The 25589-nt window shown below is 40.0% G+C and overlaps 1 protein-coding gene across 2 annotated transcripts in view; it reads right to left on the minus strand.

The window, feature by feature from the left end:
• Positions 1-25589, minus strand: part of CUBN (cubilin) — a 143529-nt gene that overhangs the window by 75300 nt on the left and 42640 nt on the right. For both annotated transcript variants that reach the window (XM_051802211.1, XM_051802210.1), the window contains exons 27-29: positions 24553-24740; positions 11867-12026; positions 3281-3462 (exon numbers count right to left, since the gene is read on the minus strand). In XM_051802211.1, the coding sequence (XP_051658171.1) occupies positions 3281-3462; positions 11867-12026; positions 24553-24740 (530 nt within the window). The remainder of the gene's footprint in view (positions 1-3280; positions 3463-11866; positions 12027-24552; positions 24741-25589) is intronic.

Here is a 25589-nt window from a genome sequence, read left to right on the forward strand (position 1 = left end):
AGATATATTTATAACAATCTGGTCTGTACTAAGGAGAAGGTGTCATAATTTAACGAAGCAGACATGGTAATTTTCCTCTATGTGTGTTTTTTCAATAGAAGTCATTACAAAAATTATTTAACTCTTTCATTGTGTCCAAAATAATGGCTCCTATTTCCATGAAACATTTCTAGGAAACATCTTTATGAACAACTTAAAATTTGCTTCTGGATGTTAATAAAAGGAAGAGAATTTGATGAGGAAGAAAAAAAGACGGTGCAACAGTGTCATAAAAGAAACAGGGAGAAAGATTAAAGGAGAATGTATCAAACACTTGAGCCATGGGGATAACTCAAGGTTTTCATATAAAAAAAAATATTCACCAGTCTTGGTGAAATATACAGCAGTTCTGAGATACAGACATGGAAAGAACAGCTTGTTTAAGAGGCGTTGTCAAAGGAAAGGGAAGGGAGATGCTGCATTTTACAAAAACAAGTATGCTTCAGACAAATGTGCAAGAGAGAAATGTTCAAGAAATTATGGTATAAAAATGAAGTTAGCAGGAAAGTGGCTGCAATGGGAAAGATCTCTTAGAATTTTTGTTCAATTCTCTGACAGCTCAAAAGGATGAGGGTGTTTCTAACCAAAAGCTAAATGCATCCATAAGAGCAAGTTTTGTGATTACTGGGAAATATTTATTACAAGATGGCTTATTTCAGGTAGTAGAGAGAGTTAATGGGACATGGAGGGACAGCAGACTGCAGAGCTACTTTTGTACTGATTTTGACTTTCTATTACAACTGGAAAGTTGTTTGACTTGAAAGAAAGCAGGAAGCGGTAGAAATCACTACTCAGAGATAAGGGAAAAGTGAAATTGGAACAATAACTATGAGAAAAATCAGACTTCCAAACCCAAAGAACTGGTAGACAGGATATTCTTGGGAAGATAATGTGAGACTGAAAGACATTTGGAACCTTAGTGATCACTGAAACACACTGTATCAAAAGCACACTAGGAACCTCTTTTTTTCTAACACTTTGCAAATATGTGTGTGTAGTTTTCAGCTTGGACTTATGTAGACAACTAAAGGAAAGAAGATGACAAGATAAAGCAGCTTCTGAAAATGGTTAACCCTAAATCTGAGTCATCATTTGTTCTGTGCAGACTATGTCAATCCTGCTGTGAATGTGTAATTTTATAATAAAAGAAGAAAATATGCATGTGGAAAGGTACATAAAGCTCCACCAAGTGCCTTCAGCTTGGCAGGGCAAGCTCTACACTGCCAGGCAGGACCTTTGATCCCGCACTAAGGAATGAACCAATTTTCCCCAGTAAGCTGATTTACAGTAGGTTATCTGTCAGCAGATCAGAGCCAGGTGTTGGGAACCAGATGAACCAAGGTCAGGAGACAAGTAACTCAGAGTCATGCCAATTCTGAGGGCAGGAAGGCAGAGGAGCTCAAACAGCAAGGTGAGTGTCTGTGCAGATGAATGAGTAAGGTCGAGAAGAAGCAAAGCATAGCAACTAGGCTTCAAATGGTAAAGAAAGAAAACCTATGGCCTAAGGTGAATACCTTGCTTGGGGATACATAGCAGAAAACTGCAGGATCCTCTTAATCAGCTTCTTAAAGCAGTTTGTGTCCAGCAATGCACTCGGTTTTAGGCCAGCCCTCCCTCTCAAGTCGAAGAGTTGTCAAACAAATGGTTGGCAGCCACCTGTACTCTTACTGGATCATGATAGCTCCTAGATGACAATCTGCAGATGTGGGCATTGTTCTGGGACTATTCAAGAAGTGGTCATGCACAGCAGACTTAGATTGCTGTTTAATGGATTCCTCTGGTCAACAGAGACACAACTGAAGCCTACAGGCAGATTAACTCCAATCTAATAACTCTGGGAACAAACAACAATGAAGATGCAATACAACAGACTTCATCAATACCCAAACCAGAAAATACAGATCACCTCACAGTCCCTGGTGTCAGCAATGTGACACACAGCCATACTTGCCAATGCTATCGATGGAGAATTCATGGACCAACTTCCTTATACCCACATCCTACAGAAATCCCAAAGTCAATAGGATACTCAAAGCACAGTGTCCATTTGGTCAAGACTTCCACTGCATTGCTAAGCTAGAGAAGCCTGTTTTAGAGCCAGAAAGCTGGAGTTAAGCTACACATCTCTTTGACTCATACAAATGTTTAGCTATCTATCTATCTATCTGGAAGCTGTATATTCAGGACCTGCCTTAGGATGTGGGTTAAGTTTTCCATGAACAATGCTGCTTAGTGTGCACTAAGTAGCACAGGCCGGAGAAATCAAAGCTACTAATGTGGGAATGGGCAGCAGTGAGTAGGTACGGCTGCTGGACAGAAAGCTATCTAATTCTATACTGGTGACACACCACATCAACAGGAAAAGAGCAGAAGAAAGACTCCAGCAGAATGGTACACGATCTCTTAATCTTTTGGGCTCATTATAAAAACTTTAAAATGTCACCCATGGATTAACATCGACAAAACTCCCAACAACTCTACTTGCATTAGTGATCTCAAATGTCTCTAGTGAGAACAATCTAGAAAATCTGTAATTCTAAAGAGTTTCTTCCTGAAATTACTTCCTATCCCGTCTTCCTGCACTGAAAGTGTATTCAACTCCATTAGTTGAGATTGGTCACCTATCTGCTTCCCAACATGAGCAAAAAGATGTCATACAGGGTCATCCAGTCTTATGGGGCCCTTACAGTTCAGTACACCCTTAGAGGGGTACCTTTTCTCCTTGTTCCACCACACTAACATGACTAGGACACTTCCTCTTCTTTTACTCTTTTTTTCTGAGTACAAAGATTCTTCATAGTTTTCATCACTCAAGGTTATAAATATTACCATTTCCTTGGAAGGTCCTACACAAAGTCTCACCTTAGTTATCCACACAGCGATCCATTATCTTCCTTTACATCGGGAAATGGTCTCCATGGCACAGCACCCCACATTTAATTCTTTGTAAAAGATGGACTTTTTAAGACTGTTTCAAAACAGTTGTGTCTCTTGTTAGGAAGAGTACAGTGCCTAGCATCATTATTGACTATGATATACAGACACCAAAGACATAAAAGCAAGAAATAATAAGAGCATTGTGGCTTCTGTGACAATACCCGTGAAACTTAACTAACCACAGTAGAAATGGGAAGCCAGAGTAGAATTATTTGTTCTGTTCCTGCAGTTCTTGGGATTATCTGTTCCAGACAGAAATCCATGTAACTTGTGTATTTTAGAAGAGTAAATATAATGCTCTTACCTCCAAAACATCATAGCTGCAGTTTGGGTGATATTCAATGTCGAATTCCTGAATGGTGAGTTGAATGCTGCTGCCAGGTGCTGTGTGGATGTACCAGATGCATTCCCTGTTGCTTGGGTATCTGCTGGGGTAGCCAGGGCTGTGAAATGAACCAGAAGGGCCAGAGAGTTCTCCTCCACAGCCTGACAACACAGCAAAGCAGCCTGTCAGTGAGGAGCTCTGGAATAAGGACAGGCAGTAGCATCCATTCCATAGACAAATGTGTATTCTGGGCTGGAGGGTCTGATCTATCATAGGGAACCCAGGAAAAGAATGGCAGGCTAGCCCTGTTTGCGCTGCCTATGCAGTAAGTACTTTGCCTCCTGTTTGGGTATGTTTTATACCGTACCTCAGCATCTGCTTTGACAGCTGAACAAATTGAGACACAGAGCACAAGAAGTGACATTTTTTTGTATTGGCCTTGAACTTTATCAGTTCTAGAAAGCTGAATCAGATCCATCCTCAGCTCTTACTTAGTTCAATTAATACACGAGTTAAGTTATCATGGAGAAGGTTTCCTATTGTTGTAAAAATGCATTTCCCACTGCTTTAGAAATCATAAAATTAAAGACAATACAATTTCCCTCAGCCTACTGAGCATGATTACAAGCTGCCAAGTCACAGTGGATAAACTGGTTTTCTGACACTTGGTGGGTGTAATGTTCTTTTTTTTCTTTAATTCAACTGGAACTGTGCAATTGTAAGACAAGCCGTGTTTGAAAAGCTACATATTTTTATTTTCAGATAAGAAATTACTTCCTAACATCACTCCCCAGCCCCCTGAGTGACTAAGTTCTTGCATATCATGAGCTAGATTGAAAAAAAAGAAAAGCAGCAAAGCAATGGATCAAATGCAGGCCCTGATTTGACAGCACAAAGCAGCTGAACATCTGAGACTACAGTTTCACCATTGCTTTATGGAGATGTTGTAAGTGCAGCACCAGCCTCCTGAAGATGCTATCCCTGACTCAGTCCCCAAGTGCAGGCATCAGCAGGGTGGGAAAGTACAGCAGCCCTCCCAGTGTCAGAGAAGACTTAGATCAGCTAGATTCATGGCAAAACTTCACCTGTGGAGAAGCCAAGAGGGTGGCTGTGTATCTGTCACATGCAGAAAGTATTTGATCTGGTTTTACAAGTGTGTTGCTCTGCCTTGCAGCACCATTTTTTTCTTCTCTAAATTACAAGCCCCCAGGTGTTTCATTTAGGCACTATCTTTTGCTCATACAGCTTTTATAGGGTCACTCGAGCTTTGCAAGTAATGCCCACACTCCATCAATCTCTCTGGCTTCATCTCCAGAGGGAAGGTTCTGTCACATGCAAAAAAGCCCCCAAATACTTAATAAAGTCATCTAACAAACCATGAGCTCTATATGTCCAGAGGCAAATACTGCAGTATGTCAGAAGTGATAAATAGCGTTTGTATCAGAACCATTATTTATAGGACATATTTTATAACATAAAACAAATAAATTACCCCTTTGACCTGCTCAACTAATCCACACATATATGCAAAACTCATCTAATCTCTTCGAAGTCTAGAATAATTTGCAGCTTGAACAAGGTATCTTTGGTCATTGCTCTGCCTATTGCTTTCTTTTTTACTTCAGGAAGCTATAGAGCAAGATCTTTAGTTAAATGAAAATACTTTCCTTAACACCTTCTGTGACTGCTAAGTCCCAGAAGCATTTGCCATCATCTCTATCATGGGGTCTTTCAGGTCCTTACTGAAAACTTGGGTTTGGCTTTATCACAGTTGGCTATTGGACTACAAAATAAAAATCTATGAGGGGAAAGAGCAGCAGGTCTGAAAGGGATCAAAGTAATAAGAAGTTATTTTAAGCTAAAAAAGAGATGTCCAAATACAGATGTGAAGAAGACTCCAGCCATGCCAGCAATGTAACACTGATCTCTGTCAGTCCAACACCTAGTACTCACTGGAAAACCACCTTTTAAACAGAAGAGCTCTCACAGTTGAACAATAGTTAGCTATAACCCAGGAAAATCTTTACATAGCTGAACTGGACCTCACTGGTGAATTGGCACAGGCTTAGTTCTTCTCCTTTTCCCCACCTCACTGCAGTCTGATGTGGTTTGCCCTGCAGCCACAAAGTTAAACTGTCAAGCTACTGGGTGTCTCAATCTAAGAGCTAAAGAAGATTTAAAGTGTATTTCAAACCAATCCTGCCTTCAGTCCCTAGGAGAGACACAGAACAAGGTAGTGCACTTCCTTCCCTGAGGCCTGCCAGCACTGAAAAATGTTAAGTCTCTGAAACTTTGATATCCATGAACATTTCATCAGAGAGATGGAGAGGAAGAAAGCTCAGTGTAACCCACCACCCCTTTCTCCCCCAGTGCCATTAGAAGATGGACTAATTTTTCTCAAAAGAAATCAAGTCGTTGAGGTTTTATAACTGGAGAAAGAAAGGTGTCAGCAGCAGAGGAGCTTTACAGTGGAACTGCCAGGTGAGTTACTCGCTTTCTTTCCCCTCACCAGCCGGATTTACACAGCTACTTAGGACAGATTTCAGGAGGAAAAAGCTGCTTTGCCAGCTTGGAAAACAGAATGATTTTTCAACAAACAGACTTGATGTCTCTGCTCCTGAGGGGGTGGGAACAGGGAGGCAGGGGAGTTTCAGCAGGCGAGAACAAAGCCAATCGCTGTTTATCTCAGCCTGAAGAAAGCTGGGAACATTTTAAAACTAAACAGGCAGTTATGACTCAGCTTCTCCTACTAACAGTTTCCTGATAGCCACAAAAGACATGTTTTTTATTTAAACTCGAAATGGCTCTGATGAGTGGAAAGCTTGTGTGCTGTACTTTGAGACACAGACCTTTCTTCCTTGTGAATTGTAGGTAGCATTCAGATTACTCACACGCCCTCTCCAGAGAGGTTTATATTTTCTCTGAGCTCAATCAATATTCTCTAGATGAGGTATGTGAAGCACATGAGTAAGAAGGTCAAACTGTTTTTAAAGTCCCATTTCTTTTCTTCCAACTACAAATGTTCCCAGAAAAGGCTTTTTGTTAAAATGAAGTGATTCTTCTTAAGTGTTCCAATAAAATGATGGTAAAGTTTAGGTCTCTGTGATTCATTTCTTATAATGAATGTGGGGAACTCATGTTGCCAATCATTTATTAATTGTTTGCAAACAGATCAGAATTGCTTGAGTTTATGCCTAAGTGTTCACTGACAAATAGCTGAAAAAAGAACTCACTGATCTTTGCAAATATGTGAACTTCACATCTGAATTGTTTTGACTAAAGTGCATATGCCAGTAGAAACCTCCACATCAGAGCAGAAGCACAGTCTCTGAACCTCTGGCCAGCTGGCAGAAAGTCTATATATTACGTTTCCTCATATGGATGAGGTAAGAATCAGTTCTGTTGTGCTTTTCTGAAAATACAGATAGTGGATTTTAACAAAGTATTTACAGAAATACTTAGGGGATTAAAAAAAGTGTTCCTACCTTTAAACTTACTAGCTACATTGCAACACCAAAATAAGAAAACAAAAATAATAATAGAATAACTTTCTGAAATGCTTAAAAAGCTTTGATTCATTACATGAATATAAACCTTCTCCCAACTCTCCCAATGTTTATATTTGTCTGCAAGCATCAGATGAGATTTTGCTTCTATTCAAATAAATGGAACTTGTGCTGTTTATGGCAGCAAAATAAAAAAATGTGATCTTTAGGGGTACATAAAAATGTAGAAGCAGAACCCATAAGTAGCTGTATGACTTCAGCTCTCACTGAAATAATAGTGAAAAATCCCAAACCATTCTGTTTCTAGTGGAACATTCTCAGCCCAGAAATACATGGTCTTGCTGTATGTGGACAGATATGCAGACAGCTGCACTGTGGAAAAGTTTCTTGCAGCTGAACTGCATACAGCATATACCCAATTTGTGCCGACCTTCATGCAGTAATTTTGGAAATTTCAGCCCTGCAGTTAAACTGAGGAAAAAAAAGAAAGGGGAGATACTTTTTTAGTAGTGTAAAGGTCCTGGAATTCCCTTAAAACAACTTAAAAAAACTACCCACTTTGGTGTTAGTTGCTAGGAAATCAGACAACAAATAGAAAGCTTAGGAAACATATATTTGGTGGTTTTGCTTTCCTCTGACTAAAATCTACATATTCATTGAAGATTGTGCAAGGAATGATTTATAGATCTTTCCATATTACTGCCTGTCTGGTTAGCAGATGCTGTTCATTAACCAAAGAAGAAACCCTATTCTCATAAATAATTATAGCAGAACAGAAATTTAGTAATCTGTGGAAATCTCTTTTATTTGCAAGGTTTTCAGATTTATTCATGGGTATGTTTTAGCCACATGCTAGAAAAATCCTGTCCACAAAGGTTAAAGTGAACTGGCACTGTTCCTGTAAAATCAGAGTTAGAGAAATGAAAGGATTCAGAGTTTTCCAGTTGTGGTGCTCATGGTGAAACATTTCAGTAAACATAAACTGACTCTAACTGCAAGGAAGACGCAGTATAAACATTTGCCTGTACTAAACTAGTACTTACTAGCATGAAGTATAATTTGGATTTGATTCTGAAAAATTTTGCTCTGTTGAGTAGGTTTAGTTATAGAATACTGTGCAATGGATAAAGTGGAATCATTCTTGTGATGAGGATTTATGCAAGAGAGTAAAAATTTTTGTGAGATACTGTTTTGGTTTTTTCTGCTTTCTGATTAATTGATCACTTCTGTAGCTTTGATTATCATTTTATCAGTCTCCTGAATTCTGGTATTTTTTCAGTATGTTCCAATCTGAAATCAGTAAGATGGATAATAAATAAAGATAGACTGCTGGGAGCCAGAGACATTAAATGCAAATTTAGGCATTTAAACAGGAGCTGAATCCTCTAAGATACAGAATCGCCACTGTTCCCATATCAGCTGCCAGTGTTCAGTGTTTACAAAAAAAAAAAAAAAAAAGCCATATTCCAGCTCTCAGACATTGATTGAATGGTTCAGAAGCAAGTATTTTAAGAAAATTCTGGCCCCTATTGTTATGTATTAATTTGGGAGGTGAAAGAAGAAACAGAAAGAAGAAACAGAAGAAATAGAAGAAACAGAAGAAACAGAAGTTTGTTGTTGAAGAAACAGAAATAAATTCATCCTTAGCTCTCATAGAGAACATGACTATGTCTTTAATAGTCAGACTGCAACATAAAAAGCCAGTTCTGAACATGGTAGCACCCACAACTCAAAACAACTGCTCAGGACTTCAAAAGATCACACTCTGTGCATCCTTACACAGATATTGAAAAGGAATAGTCATTTTTGAAAACTGAACAAACGTCAATTTGTCAAAGGCAACATAAGAAATCAACAACAGAGCTATGACTCAGGCTCAGAAAATCTGAGCCTCAGCTCCCTTGTTGACCTGCAGTGTGATATTTTTTTCAGCAATCCTAATGGATGCCTGACAACTGTTGGCAGTCAATGGCTTCAGTATCTCAATCTAACCTCTGTTTCTGTTATGCCTCTCTGAAGAACTAACAAACTATTTAACATTTTATCTGACACATATACTGAATATGTGAGACAAAAAGAATAGTGGGTGCAAATTTTGACTATACAGAGAAGAGACAATTAAATTTATAAGCTTTACTGACAGCCAAGCAGCCAAGTGAGTGATCTCCCAATGAAATAGAGATGTATATATAAATCAGTCAGCTCCTACATGCACATTGCTTAATAAGGTAGGTGACGGCTCTAGGAAATATGTGTCTTCTCAGATAGTGACAGTTGTCACTGGTGTAATTTTGCACTAAGAGACCTTTGCCCTCTTAGCCTCCCGAGTTTTTTTATTTTTTTTTAAGGAAAGCAATGCAATTGGCATTCCATCTTTGCAACATCCAGACTGTTACCAAGAGTTTGTTCTTTCTAAAAGGGCCAATATATGCCCCCAAACATATTTGCCCATATTAAGCTTCCTAAAATAGAGCAGAAGTGGAATAAGCACCTTGCAGATTCAAGCTTTCCTCTAGTGAATAATCCTCTTGAGGCCTTGGCTTACTGATTTAGCCAAATCTACTCTAAATCTATCCTCATTATTAAAAGCCCCTTAGATGAAAAGTGTTATTTCAGAACCATAACCATTTTTAAATTGAATTATTTGCACTAGAACTTTCCATCCAAGTTAAAATTATCTAGGACATCTTTAAGCATAAATAACAGCATTTTCCTAAGATCAGTTACTAATTCTGTCTTTGCAAAAGCCTAAAGAGTGGGTTTCCTTCAGTACAGCAGCTGGAAAGATCAGATGCAAATATTTTAAATCAAACCAGTTGAAATTTTTGTCATGTGTGGCAGGAGGGGCTATTCAAGTCAGTCATTTTGATCACCTTATAACTGTGAAAAAGGTTCTGGGAAGAGTGTCTGAAGCAAACTGTATCAGGCCCATGGTGTCAAATGTAAGTGCTGCTCTCTTTACCATCAAAGCATGTGAATGTCCTTGATATGCATCTCATGGATGTTTCACAGCAGCCAGTTAAGGGGCACAGGGACAGTCTGAGAAATAGTTCATAGCAGCTTGAACTCTAGAGCACACATTTGTCACTTGAGCAGAAATAAAAGCTTTTCTCTCAGCAATACATGTAGCCTTGTTATTTTCATGTCAGGTGAGATGTTACCAGACCAGGGTATAGATTCTCTGAGGGATTTGCCCTCAGGGAAGAAGGGACCTGAATGCTTCACTCTGAAATATCCAACCAAAGGCTGCAACTCCTGATAAGTTTCCCCTGTACCAGGAGACTTTTTCTAGTGTTTTTTTTTTTTTTTTTTGTGCACTTGAAATCTTTTCAGAAGGGAGAGGCAAATATAGCACCCTGACCACAGGGTGCTATTTAATTTTATCTGGTCTAGGGCAACAGTATATGCCCAGACAACATAGCCCCCAAAGAGTAAGAGGAATAGCCATATTTGTATATCATACCAATTGAGGAAAAAAAAGGAAGTGCTTGCAATGAACAAAAAGCTGACAACTGTGGTTAATTCTGGAGGAACTTCCACTCACATTGCAAGCTGTCAGAAGTCACGGCCGTGATGTTCAGAGCCAGCAATGACATTCCCAAAGAGCCAGCCCTATCTGACCCTACAGATCCTGGTCAGCTCCTTAGACACAGTCTCACATTAGCAGTCTGTGCCCTGTGCAGCATTAGGCTGCAGTGTAGTGTCCAGGAATTAGCAGAAGGGCAGTGCTGTCTGATGGAGAGGTGAATGTGTCAGTGAAGAAAAGAAGTGCAAAGGGGTGGGAAAGGAGGGAAAGCAAAAGAGTGTTTACCACGCAGGCAGATTTTGGAAAGCTTTGAGAGCTTTAGAAAAGCAAGTTAACCCAGCACCATGGCTACTGTATGGAGCTGATGTCATCTGGCTGTGCATAAAAGCCTCCACTTTGTCTTCTTTTGTGCAGTCCCAGAATGACATCACCCCAAAGCACAAGAACATAGCTTTGTGCTGCAGCCCTTCCCCTGCTGGCTCCTTGCACACATCCCACTCCTCCTGCATGTGTCCCTCCTTTAGCCAGAAATGCTCCTTCATTCACCCCCACTGAATGCAAGGCACCACTGTCTGGCCAATGAGAGCCCTTTGGGAGCCCACAAGCGCCAGCAGTCTGTGGTAGGTGCAAGGAGCTCCTATTCAAACAGCTTATAGAATGCCACACACCTCAGCAACCCACAGTGGGCCTCTGCAGCCCACTTCAGCTGCTTCACAATGCTGTCAAACCTGAATGCTGTGAACTGATTAGACAGACAGGGCAACTGGGGCAATTTAATTATTTTCAAGGTTGGATCTCCTTAGACAGGATGTATAATGGCACATGATTTAATCTTGTTACAGTCCACTATTGCTGTTAAATAAGCAGAGTGAAAAAAATTGCATTTGTAGCATCACTGAGGAAGAAACAGCAAGCACAGTTTGCAGTTGTACAGTTATACAGACTTGTTTATAACTGGCATAGTTTTTTGCCTATTTAATAAGGCCTGTGACAATCTTCATGACATGTAAAAACAAGAGAACAAACACTCAAAGCACATCCTGGCCAATGTTATTTCATGCAGACAAGTGGGGTGGGGGGCAGCTGGAAGTGGACATTACCCAAGAAAACAAGTGCTGCTAAATAAAATTAGACAGAAGCCTGCAAAGAACACACTAGTCTATAGAAATGGGGAAAACTGAGGGCTGAATGATCCCATTAGAAAGCCCAAGTCACTCATGGTTACCCTGTAACAGCATCTATCTTCTGTTCAGTACAGACATTCTAGACATGCTGCTCATCTCTGTTCCTACTCTTGGAAATGAAGGCATATTTCACTAACAGCTCTCAGTGTCCGAGCAGACAAACTTCGAAGGTGTACATGTGCAGAAACATTGACTGGGAAAATATTTAAAGAATTATGAGGAAATCCAATGTTTTCAAAACTGTAATGGGTTATTTCTACTTAGATGGCATAGAGTGGCATAAGCTGAGACTCCACCAAACATACAGGGAAGGAAACCTACCCTCCCAGAGAAAACGTGGTTAACTTACCATTAACATGCCACAGCATCTGGAAGCCACTTCTGGCATTCAGTCCATCAGAATAAAACTCCACATGAAGGCTGGTCCCTGTAGTGCTCCCTGCCAGTGGAAGAGATTGTCCACAGAAAGTGCCTATCAGGTTGGATTGTACATTAGGCCCATCATAGAGCTGAAATGACACAAAAAAATATGCCAGTGAGCAAAAAGCAGCTCCCCAATTCTTAATGTTTTATACAGGATTTCAAGGAAAAAGCAGTGACACTTCTCACACTGGCCACCTTTGCACAGCGATATGAGCCTGGAGAGTGTGGAAAGATTTGGATTAACTAATAAGCAAATATAACTCCAATATGTCTTTAAACCTGGTTGCACGCTGTGTACAGTAGGAAGGTTTTGCTGTTTCTATTATGGTGTGTATTGGGGGTTGCTGGGGAAGAAGATAAAGGGCAAGTGGCAATGAACTGAAATAGAAAGAAAAAGAGGATGTCACGGGTCTGATTTGCCCGTGCATCTAACTTGCTCAGCGCCTCCAAACCCCTTGGTGACAACTCTGTTTACATCTTCATCTCTCTAAGACTGTGCCCAGGTGATATCAAGACTGCCTTGATGGAGAAAACCAAGCAGTCAGCATCCCGAGGGCCTCCCAGAGTAGTGAGGACAAACTGAAAACCAAAAGTAAAGTAAATCTTTAAAAGCACAGGGAAACTTCATATGTGTTTATCTATGGTTTCATAATCTTGTGCTAGCGTCCTGCTTTGGAGGAAAACTGGACTGAGCTATGCTTCTGAAATTTGATCTCCTCGTCATATTTTGATAATCAGTGTGTTGGCAAACGTAGCCAGCCTGAAAATCTTTCTGTTCCCCAAAAACAAGAAATGAGAAATCCTCCATCCCACTCTTAAAACATCACCACTCTTATAAAAAAAAACAACAAACAAGCAAACAAACAAAACAAAAAATGCTAGCAAAATATTCCTGTAGTTAAATATTGACATCTGAAGTTATTCATATACTCACATTTAAATGAAAACATTTAATACATGTTTTGATGGGGTGACAGTAGGTGCTTAGAGCTTCTAAGCCTCTTTACATTTGTTATCTCCAAACAGATTTAAATTGTCTTTCAAATTCTAGTTTTGTAACTTTTTTCAAATCCAGTAAATCACACTGAGCGTGCATCCATGTTCCTCACCAAATACCACAATGCCCCAGTGTCACTTTTCAGGCATGAAGACTGTAAATTTTTGAAAAGCTGGTAAAAATGAGACATTTTAGCTAAATTGCCTTTGACTTACAATATCAGATTGCTGGTTGTTGTCAAGTTAAGAGTTGCTTTATTATTTCTACCTTGGTTACTATGATTTTTAAAGTTTAGAAAAACATTGACCCTCGTGCTTTATTATCACTTGCAACAGTTCATCCGACCTTCTGTCTCACAGTGCATATCTTCCTAACACAACCCAGCAAACTACTGGCACAGAAACCATGTCTGAACATTCTCACTGTGAATTTTTGGCATGCTTCCTTTCAGAATTTCAACAAAATCTTTTCTTTGTTCTGAAGCCATCACTGTAAAGTTCTTTCCATGCAAAGAATCAAATCTATGATCTCTAGAAAAACAGCCAGGGTTTATTTATCTTTGCTCTCCATTCAAATCTCTTTTCCAAATATATTGGATTCCACTAAGAATTCTCCTACACTCAGCACCCATAGTATGGAAGTATGATATTACAGCAAATATTGATTAACCATGCTAGCAACTAATTTTCACATACATTTTCTGGCAGACTCACATAAGGGAATGAGTAATTAAACCCTCAGCTTTTCTGTTCAAGATGTTGGCCTTGCAGAATCTCCAGAAATCTTGTTGTTCATTTAAAACATACTTGGGGCCAAGAAATCTACTCAAATGCTTTCAAATCCTCAAGCACACAGTCTAATTGAAATGTCTTTTTTAACAAAAAAAAAAAATAAATAATTGGAGGTAGTTCTGCCAGAAGTTAGGGGCAAATTGCAGGAATAATTCTATGGTAATATTCCATGGCCTATTTTATAACTGGTACCCATTAATATAATATAATGAAAGGCTCAAAGCGTGCTAAGTGTATTGCAACTTGGGAACTATCACTCTTTGTTATGATTTCTCTTAGTGAAATCAGAAAAGATTGTAGATTTCTAATTGCAGACACATTGCTGGTAGCTCTTACAAAGCCTTGATCAGATGTATTTGATAATAAATATTAAATTTCATAAAGATGAGATGTTTATATGTTGTATTCTTTCCAAACATAAAGTTTGAAGGACCACTTGATAAACGGGTGAGCTGTCCCATGCCCAGCATTACAGTTATGACCTTCTTCCAAGCCAGGCTGAAAGCTTTACACATTCTTTTAAGGCTTAAGTTCAACAAAATGAAATCAAGTCAGATCCAATTAGATTTTTTAATAGTACTACTTCCTTTGACAGCTTCGTGGTATATAGTACTCATATTTCTGTGGCCTCAAGCCATGGAAATCTTACACCAGAAAAATATGAATGGTGAAAAATAAATAACTGTGGAGATCATGAATCCGTGCTCTGAATAGAAGCAAAAACTATGTTAAGATACATATTCACAATCAGCCATTAACTCTAGAGATTACAAATGAGAAACCATTCTAATGAACTTGGACTAAATCATACCCAGAAACTTCCAAATCCAAACCCAAAAAACAAGCTTCTTGAGTCTCCTGCAATTTGATTCATCAAGGGAGTATTATTTTTACCTAAGACAGCTAATGCTGCATTTCTATGTAATTTCCTCTGAAAACAGTCTGTCAGTTTTTCGAGACACAAAGAATGGTTACTATGGCAATCCCTTCATGCCGTGCTGCCCTGTGGGGTTGGGTTCAGAGCAGCATTTTGCAGGGAATATGAGTGCCTGGCCAGCTGTAACTCATTGAGAGAGGCAGAACCACGACTGCTAGAATTACAGAGGGGGTTTTTTGAGCTGTCGCTCATTTCTAAATGAAGGGAACAGCTGTGTATTTTCTCAGGGCATTTTGAACTTCGCAAACTACCTTTTGCACTCACACAAACACAGGCAAGTGAAACTGAAGCTGAACACAGCTCTCATGAGCTACAATTTCTCTCCTGATCTCTGAGATAGTGTTTCTTGGTAAGGTCCTGCTTTGTCAGCTGTGTTATCTTAAACTGCTGCAAATTGAGGCAAGATTCTTCTCCAGGCTATATGAGGCAAGGTACTCCTTAGGATTGTGTGAGGCAATTGGATTTTGAGGCACTCCTGTACCATACTGATCTAGGAACTGGTGATTTGCCTCCCTTCCAGCTCCCCATTAGGAAGAAAGTGCTTGCTCCCCTTCTGTGTATATATTTGTTTGTAATATATTTATTTGTTTAGACTCTTAGCCTCCACCAGAAAATTCAACTTCTTCATAATAATTTTGGCAGACACTCAAGCAGTCAAAATATGCAAACAGCTGCAGCACATGTTCTTACCCTTGGCCTCCCTGCTTTAGCCAAAGAATTGTGGAGCAGCACCCAGAATGCTCCATTTTATCAGCCTGGCACTGGGACCAGGCAGGGATGCAGTACGTTCAGATGAATTATTAGGCATGGGCTCAATAGCTGTTAAGAGAAGCTCCTTATCAGGCTGCCTAGGAGCAAGCCTATAGGCTGACACAAAAGTAGAAAGGGGAGGTACCAGCTTTCTAGGGGAAGAATCAAGCTGTGTGGCTGCCCTGCAGCGAAGTGGCAGCTGAAAACCATCTGCTGTACATTAGAGTGGGGCTGGGAAAGCAGGACTAGCCAAGGCTGCAGGAAGGGTTCAGCTTGGGTAGCTCTCCCAGGGGAGACACCATGGTCACCAGTATGACATTTTGGCTTTCTGACTCTTCAGCCTGGAAATATGTTGCTGACACGAAGAATGATGCTCTGGAGGCCACAGCTGTTCACCCCTCTTTGGAGGAGCAAAGCAAAGCAAAGCGGCATGACCTGTGTCACAGAAAAGCTCATTGACAGAACTGGAGGAAGGGCTCAAGAACTGAGCTGACTGGAAAATGGAGGTTCTCCTGCATGGAAGAAATAAAGATCTCAAACAAATGGGAAAAATAAACTTTAAATGTGTTCTATTTGGGCATACTTGAAGCAGGGACAGTTTTCTACCTGAGCACCTCGTCAAGCTTATTCCTTCTTGCAAAGTAAGCCTTCCAGAAAGGTAGTGAGACTCTACCTGCTCAGTTTACCTGGCAGAAAACTGGAGGGGGTTTAGGGCAAAATGTAATTTTTCTGTTGGAAAACTTTATTTCTATTAAAAAGCATGGGTTTTTCTTTCATCAGGAAAACCATTACAAAGAAAAAACCCATGGCTAATCTGCTCTGGAAAAAAACTGCTTACATATAGTAGTTAGTCATAACACATAGTCTCGATCCAGAGATGATGGAGTCTTCGAAACTTTCAGTTTCATATGAGGTGAAAATCCATCCTATAATACAGATGGTTCTCATTTTTTTGTATTGTAAATAATACTGTTATCAGATGTCAAGAACTCATTATAATTATGAAAAATTATATCAATAATTGTCTCAATTTGAGTCTTGAAACAAACTATTTGCAATCAGAAAGCCTTTTTACAGGGACCAACAGCAACAGTCCTGGGCTGTATTTGCAGAACTCATGAAAGGAGGCTGTGCCTTGGATCAGACCAGCAGAGCTGCAAGTGTCCCACCCATGGCCAGAGCTTCTAGGACAGTCTCAAAGAGCTTTTCTGACACACACGAGTATCCCTTTCCTCTTAGAAGTGGGAAACCTGATATAGGATTGTTTAGATCTAAATACCAGAGGCGGTGATTACAAGTTTCTGAGTAACTCTTCCTGAAAGGAAATGAAAGAAAAGGAAATTTTGGAAAGGAAGTTTTGATGGCATTACAACAAACATGTTACCAGAAAACAAAATGAAGCAAAAACTAGACAACATAGTCATTATCCAAGTAACAGAATGCACTCCAAAGAGAGATCACCATTAATTGTTAAAACAAGAATAACAAAATCAAAACCAATTAATTTCCAAGCAACACGTTTCCTTTCCAGATGAGCTAGAGAGTGAATTTAAGAACCTGCAGGTCTGCCAACCAGATGAAAAAAACAAACTAAAGCTCCAGAATGTGGCCCTCTGTGCTAACTGAGCACCACAGCAACATCATTTTATAGGAACAAAGGTAGCTTAAGACTTTGAGGGGCTTAGTGCATGGAGCCTTGATACTTCTGAACAAACAGGAAACCAAAATGAGGTTATGTTTGTGCTTGCATGATGAGAAGTATTTGCAATTGCCACTAGAAAAAAAGCCCTCCTTAAGAACACCTTCTAACTAATATTTTAATATAATTGTTTAAATATGTTTATGCCCTAGATAACCTTTGATAAATATCCTTGCTCTGACCACTGAAGGCAACTTTCTTGTCTCTGCACAAAGATACACTCACTAATTAACCACTTTATAGTACAATGGAGTTTGCCATTGTACATCACTAGACGTGTAGGCACAGTAGTTATTATTGCTGGGATTTATCTAACATATGAAAATGTATAAATGTCTAGTTTTTTAATAGTAAGAGTTTTACCTATGTTTTGTCTCATAACCTGAACCTGAATAACTCAGAGCCCTTTGAAATTTTCAATGCTGAATTCCAAATTAGACTGCAGTATTTTTAAAAATATTTTTCACCTCTTACATTACCACTTACTATGTTCTCAAAGAAAACTAGGGTTTTTAACAACAGCATTTGTAGGAAAAGTTTATTTTGCAAATCATATAAAACCAGTGTTTTTCTTTAGCAATGAATTAATTATAAGAATGTAAGAAATGCAGGGCATATCTTTGGATTAAATTTAAGAAGTGTTTTAGGTATAGGAGTAGGAAAAAACTGCTGTTTAAGAACAGAATGTCTAGGAGACATCCACCTAGTTGGTCAACCCTAAGACCTGTACTCAAAATCTTATTTGTTCAGCATGGTATTTTAAATCCCCAAACCTGTATCAAGAGAGCACCTCCACCTAATCCCCATGCTGTCATGGACAGAATCCAAATGGGTCCCTGAAGTGTCTCTGCAGCCTTTGCTGACCAAGGGACTGCCTGGGGATCCACGCCTTTGTGGCAGTGGGATCACATATGCCTGGTGATGAGGCTGTGGCTATTTTGGTAGAGCACCTGCTTTTCTCAAAGCCTCAGAAATTGAGGCGGTTCCTTTGCAGTGAGAATCCACTCATGGCGGAGGAAGCAGGACTAATTTTGAGCTTGGGACAATAATATTTCCAAAGTTATTCTTCAGCAGAAAGCTGCTATTGTGGGAAAAGCTCCTGACAAAGAGACGGGGCTGTGCCTAGGGACACGGCTCTGAAAAGCCCAGGGTGATCTGAGCAGTTTGCAGCCCTGCCGACTCCAATGCAGGGCTGAGTGCTGCTCCTGCGGTGCTTTGCCAGCCCAGATGAACTGAACTGACACTATCAGAGACCAAAAAGGGCAGGATTGTCTCTGTGAATCCCCCCCCCCGCCCCCATTTAAGAAAATTTGCATTATGCATAACTATGGCAACTAAGGAGAATTGCAGCTGGTCTCAAATGAAGACAGGACAAAAGGGAAATATTCCTGCCACTTAGGCTTTCAGGCTTGCTCATGGGAACAATTCGGCTGAGGGGGGCAGACACAAAACCTTCCTCAAAGTCCAGTGTGGTTTTCTCTGAGCTGTCTAGGAGCTTCCCTCTGATGAGGGGAAGCTTTGACTGATGCAGATGGGGTTTCTCCTGCCACCACGTAATTTTGTATTGTAATGCCTGTACTGAATGGGATAAGCAATCTCACAGAGGTTGGTACAGCTTTCCAGCAAAATTTGGAATACAGAAGAAGAACAGAGGAAAGAAGAATCTAGCTGCAATTAGATGAGTCCTAAATGCTCTGTTTCCAACAAGGGGCAAGCACACTACCATCATATGGTGATATTTCACAGTCACTTCATTGTACAATGCTTTTTTCTGAAGGAGCAGGCAAAGTCACATTGCTCTGAGCTGGCAGGGTGTGGAAAACACAAAGTCCATGAAGGTCTGACTCATTTTGTGAGTCCAAAAGTGGAGTCTGTGCTGGCTTCACTCGTGCTTCTTGTCATCTGAGGTTTCTGTAGGCACCAAGCAATACTTTCATCACTATAAATTTAGTTGTCTTGAGGGGTTGGGGGTAGTTTATGTGTGTTTGTAATTTTGCTTCTACATAACCTTTCAAACAGGGAAGCCAAAGTCTACTTTGATTCTGGCAATGCAGGCAATTAGGAGAAAAAAAAATCTGAGCCCTCAGCCAGTCTTCTTTAGGGTGGGCAGCTTTTTGGCTTGAGTATCCAGATCCCTCACTGAAAATCAGTGCACAGGCTAAGATTTCATTGTGTACCAATGGTAAGGTCTTCCAGAGAAACCTGAGGAGAATTGTCACTTTTATCCTTACATCCTTACACTGAAGGACTTTTTGTGGAGGCCCATAACCCACCAAAGGAATTCAGGGATGGGCTGGCATGCTGCCAGCTTGCATAATAATACATTAATAGATACCACTGCAGCCTGGCCAGCAGGCTGTAATTTGATGTCTGTGTGCAGAACCTGGATGGGTATATTTCATATATCATCTGCATCCCCAGGGCGATGTACCACTGGTGACATTTTGTAAATCAATGCACAGCCATAAGCAAAGCCATTGTCTGTGCTTGGAGAATTCCTGCAGCACTTTAAAAAGACACACTCGTAAATAAAATGTAATAGTGCTAATCTCCTAATATGGTTTAAGTATATTTACTAATTACAAGAGGGAGTAACACTAGAAACAGCATAAGATATTTTTATGTTAAATTAATAAAAAAAAAGAGTATGACCAGATGAGAGTGAGCAACAATTATCTAATGCAGTATTCCCAGATGGAGAAAAAGGATATTATGGCACATCCCTGGAATGCTACTGTGGTTTAGAAAAGAAAAAAAAACAAAAAACACACCACATCCTGTTACCACCAGAAGGAAATGAAACAGTTCTCAGGAGCAGATGCCATATTAATTCCTATATTCATCTGATAATATTCCACATGTAAGTGTGCAATGGTATTTTAACCACTCTGAGTCTCATTGCTGAAAGAGTCTGGACTGCTTAAGTACACTGACAGTAGGCAAGCAAGGAACTGCTTTAGTCCAAAGAGGAATTCTGTCCTGCCCTGCAGCAGAAGAAAGGCATTTGTTACTATCAGGCCATTGTTTGCCCCCATAAGATGTTCTTTTGCATTAACCAATGATAATTCCATCTTTGACACTAGATCAAAGTGCACAGAGTAAAGGGGTGAAACTCAGAGAGCTCTGAAACTTGTCTTGCTTCATGACAAGTTTGCTATCTGCTTATCGGGCTGGTGGCATCTTGCAAAAGGCTGGGCAAGGTCTCTCCTGTACTTATTAAAAGCAGAGGCTAAACAGGGTGGACTTCAAGGGACAGTTGTACTTTCTGAGAATAAGAACAGAGAAAGAGATTGTCATTGAAAGACAGAAAGATTAGTGGTTTTCAAATAATATTTTTCTTGGATAAGGAAGGAATAAATTTCTGTCCTACTGCAAGACTGATCTTCAGAGCAATAACATGATATTCTCCTTACTTATAAAAGAGCTTTGCTTCCACAAAGATTATGTTTTACCATACAGAAGAAGAAGGTAATTCTTCATTAAAGATAGGGAATTAAACACATGCTTGTTCAGCTAATAACCTGGTGAATGTAGAGGAAAGAATGACATTTCTATGTCATTGTCTGTAACATCTCACTGGTTACAGCCTGATGACTCCTCTAGAAAGACTAATGTTAAGTTATTGAGCCAAGCCACAGCATGCAATGTAATTTAAAGACCATCCAATCTAATTACAGTTAGTGAAGCATCGCTAGGAACCAGTCTGCTATTTGGTACGACTTGTATCTTGTCATTGCCACTTCTGTCTTTATCAGAAGCAATTCATCTCATATTCTTGAAACTTTGCTGTAAAACTCATTTCAAAATGTCACACTTCCTATGAGCATCATTAGCAATAAGCCAGTATCTTCTGACAGGCCGTGAAACACTGCACATTGCTCATTTGTTGAGAAAGTGCTTATATGAGGTTCATGCTATAGACTGACATTATAAAGAACTGCAGCTTTGACTCCCTCCCACACTTCCCCTTCTCAATTTCTGGCACTTAATCACAGGGGCAGAAAATTGCCATGAAATCAGAAGAGCAGGGCTTTTTCCTTCCTACTTGACCATAGTATAAATAGTTGTACATGCTAAAGTGGTGGAGATGCAGGCCCTGCCCAGATCAGAGTGAGTCAAAGTCACTAAATGCTTCCCGTGGAGAGGGAGTGCTGCTTACCATGAGTAACACCAGCCAGCTGGTGGAACAGTGGCCTAGCTGACAAGAAGCATCCCATGATCAAAGGAGAAAAGGAAATACATAACACAATGCACAGCTGACTTCTCATTGTACAGCTGTGACTGCATTTCAGTCTGGGACAGCCACACATTGCACTTGTACTTACTTATACTCTCTGGACATCTGACTATACTTTCCCTTGTCCTGTATGGGAAACACTTATTTGCTCTACAGGATGAGAATATCTTTGGCAACTGACAATAGCTAGGAATACTCATGTGTAGAAACTTCTGGTTTTGTCATTACTCTATATATTCAATTTCTGGCTCATATGTGGACTAAGCCAGGGAGCAAATAGCAAATTAACATATTCTGTGTATATCAGATTGAATTAGTCATGAGGCAAAATTTTCTTCTTATATACTACATGTGGGTTTGGAACAGAGTGTAAGTCATAATTAAACACAAAGCTGAAGAACAGGCTCTTTTCCAGTATGGAGACTGGGACCAAAACCACAGTGTCCAGCAGGCCAGGTCCAGCAGTACTCAAGAACGTAGGTTGCTCAATCTAACCGTCCCCACCCTATGATTTTCTCCTTCAGAATTCAGAAAGATTTCAAAAAAAATCAGAGCTTTAGTTTGAGACATTTGCAGTATAATAAAAATATGTCCACATGCATTAAATCTGTTTCTTATACTGACTTGTTAAAGTGGCTCTGCTATTTTTTTTTTTTTTGCAACTGCCATTTCTTGATTGTAATCTGCTAAGGCAGGTAATGTCCCTGCCATAACACCTCCGCAACATTTAATCTTGTCCTTTTCCATCATGTACAACCCTCCCTTACTCCTTCTACCACTACAACTGTGATCATTACCTAATCCAACCTAGAAACTAACTCTTGTCCTTCGTATTCCCAGCCTCCCAGCAAGTAGGAGCAAGTATTGTCACCAAGCCTGCCATCTGCTAGCTGCCACAGAGCACCATGCTGCTACTGTCAGAACTGCCACAGAGGTAAGAAGACAAATAGGGTGCTGCTGCCTGCTGCAAGAGACTGAGGTGGCAGAGCTGCTGCCACCAAACCCAAAAGGAGATGGGAAAAGGGACATCTAAAAGCTCCCTGGGAAAAGAGCACTTGATCAGCACTAGTGGCCACTCTGGTTTGTGAGTGCAGCTATATGGAAACTGTCTGAGCATCAGCTTCCCATTTCCTTCAAGAAAATGGTGAAGGGTTCTGGCATATGGTCCATGTATCACTCAGACTACAGTGAACAGGATTATATTTCTATTATACTCAGCCAGACCATTAGATCTCTCCCCTGTCAGGCCTCTTTGCAATAAAGGAATCTCAGAACTAGCATGCGCCAGAAAAGTAATCTATTTTAGCTAAACAGCTATGAGGTTTCTTTTCAATAACCTTTTTTCCAATCTGCAGTGGTGTCAGACTCCACATGGATTTCAATCAGAAAAGTCCCAAATATCTGCAGTCTGCTCAGAAAGTGAACTGTACACTTGTTCCAGATGACTCCCCCTTTCCCTTACACCGCAGAGCGCTCCCAGCCTTGACAATATGCTCCCCTTTCGCAAGATGCAGGGTGGGAGCAAACAGTGTTCAGTTCCCTGGCTGGTTCAACCTTGTTCTCCTTTTTTACACTATGGCACATATTTGTGCAGCATGCAACAACCAAATGAGAACGTCTTTTCCAAGTGGTATTTCCTAATGGCATTTGGAGAAAGATTTGTAAGTAATGTCACACGAATGACAAATTAAAGCCTCCTTAACACACTTCCATGATTCTCTTTTCCCCTTGTATTTTCCTCTTTATGCCTCTTTCAGTCTGTATTTTCTTTGACTGAAAGCACTGAAAAGTTGTTAAAACAAAGAGTGCTCCCTGTCTCCTCACTCCCTCAGATATGTTTTATTTCTGTTCTTTTAAGTGCTTTGGATCAGGTCCTTGCCTCTGGCATTATTCCTCCAGCCTTGACTTACATCTAGAATAGTGTCTTCTGGCAAGTTTCTTACTCCTCACTGGCTGGCTACTGTGTGCAGGGCTCCTGCTTTTCATGGGTCAAGGGCTCAGGCATCTTGAGACTGGCACTGGCTCCAATGTTTCTTTTTCAGTCTCCTCACAAAAACGAACCGGGGTTTAATAGTTAGTTCTCAGTGCAGTGCTCCCTTATTTATTTTCTTCACATATCTGTTCTTTCTTACTGTTCCTGGCCACAAAGAGAAGAAAGCTTGAAGAACATCACTTTTGCCAGTTTATTCCCAATTTTGAGCTGTGACAGCTGCCATAGTAGGGAGGTAGAGGGAACGAGGGAGGACATCTGGATGGAACAGACTAGCCCATCAGCAGGCTTGTTGCTGAATCTTCTGCAAGACCCCAGTGTAAGTAAGTATCCCCAGAAACATGGGCACTATTCCATAGCCCTCTTCCTGGCTGTAAGTAGTCTTTCTAACACTTCTCTAAATTTCAGCTCCTGTAGTGCAAAAACCTAAATAGAGCACAGCAGCTACAGGCTGGCATCCTGTACAAGGGTGAGATCTGAAGGACGGATGAGTTCAGCAAAACAGCAAAAGAGTAGGCAGGAGATTATAACCCACAGTATAGCAGTGATCATGACTACTCTCTACTTCCCACAGTACTAAGAACAAAATTGGGAGAAAATATCTTTTAAGTTGTCCTTGAAAATTTTAAGAAAATATCCCCTTTGTCTTAGAGATGGGTTTTTTTTAAGGAAATGAAAATAAAGGGTATTTGGCTTTAGGTTGACTGGATGGCTTTATTTGGCTAAAAAATGTCACATTTTATTTGTGGATACCTTAATTTTCTTTCAGTCCCTTTAAAGAGGCAGATGAATTACGAAAAGAAAAATATAAATAGGAGACACAGCAACCCTCCCTTTAAAAATGTAGAAATAATTGGGCTCATTGCCTTTTTGCAATCAATTTACTAATCCCAGGATTTCTTCTTCTTTACATGAAGCTGGAATCATGACATCTCGCTTCACCCATAAAAGCCAGTGCATCTAATCTCAGGTGGTAGCTAGACTGTAGCAAACCAAGGATTTGGGATTCATCCTCCCATTTGCACAGACCTGTCTTGAGGCAGCAATGCTTCTCTCCCTACTGATTGCAGAGGAAACAGGGCCAAATCATTTGGATTTAACACTTGAGCTTCAGCGGTTAAATTTAGATACAATAAATTTCCCCTTGCTCTTCTGCATCCTTATTATTTTCCTTTATTGGTGGAGACCTGATTTTTCTTGTTTCTACTTACCTTCAAGAAGTCACGATCACAGTCCAATCCATCTTCTAAATCAAAGGCCGTGAAGCTATAGTTGAGAGTGTTCCCCATGGTAGTTTGGACAGTCCAGCTACAGTGCTCATTTAATGGGTAATTATTTGGATAATTTAAACTTTCCAATATGCCATGGCTACGATTAACCGTCAGTACTTCATGGCAAACTGAAAAAGAAGTGATAACAGATCATATTTGTGCAGTGATCTAATAACTCAAAAAACTACAAATTGAAGTTACTGATAGTATTACAAGGTGAGAAATAATTTTATTCAGATTAGAGAAGTCATATAGAAAGAGAATTGTGACCTGTTGAACATATTTATGTTTCAAACAAAAAATCCAGACTTGAATCCTTCGGCTCTATTATGACCTTCTTTTCTGAAACTTGCAGCCTCATCAGTATATACAGTACATATACTTCTGGCAGTTTTCTTTAATTCTGGTTATTCCTGAAACACATTCTGATAGATAATGGCAGAAATTTGCCCTGTCATTTGAAACAATTTGGGGAGGGTGCTTAACAAAGATGAACTAATAGATTGAAGTGGGTTATTTCAGCAAACTAGGAAAAAATTATAAACCTGGCTTAAACAACAAATGGAAAGTACACTACTAGTATTGGGCTTTCTGGCTCTAGGAACAGGAAGCTATTGTGAATTTTTTTAAAAAAGGAGCCATGATTTTTCTTGTGAGACATCTAATAGAATCCTAGCATAGGAACTGGACACTCACCTGAAATAATAAGACCTTCCTTGAAGTGTCAAGAAAATAAAAATAAACTAAACTAGATAAAGAAGGAAATTACAATTATGGCATCAGGTCAGTGAGTCTCATTTTCCTGTATCCACCTTTCCCCAAAGACAGAAAACATCAGTGTGGGCACTCCCTTGTCTGGAAGCAGCATATGATGTGTATCAGGAGCAGAGCAGTGTAATGCACAGAGAAGTTGGCAGCAGGAGGGGAGTGGGACAGGTTCTTTGCTTTGTACAGCAAATCTGCAGTGTTTGAACAGC

The sequence above is a fragment of the Manacus candei genome, unplaced genomic scaffold, assembly GCF_025592945.1.
Source record: "Manacus candei isolate 608988 ecotype Guabito, Panama unplaced genomic scaffold, ASM2559294v1 h1tg000056l, whole genome shotgun sequence".
Lineage (NCBI taxonomy): Eukaryota > Metazoa > Chordata > Aves > Passeriformes > Pipridae > Manacus > Manacus candei.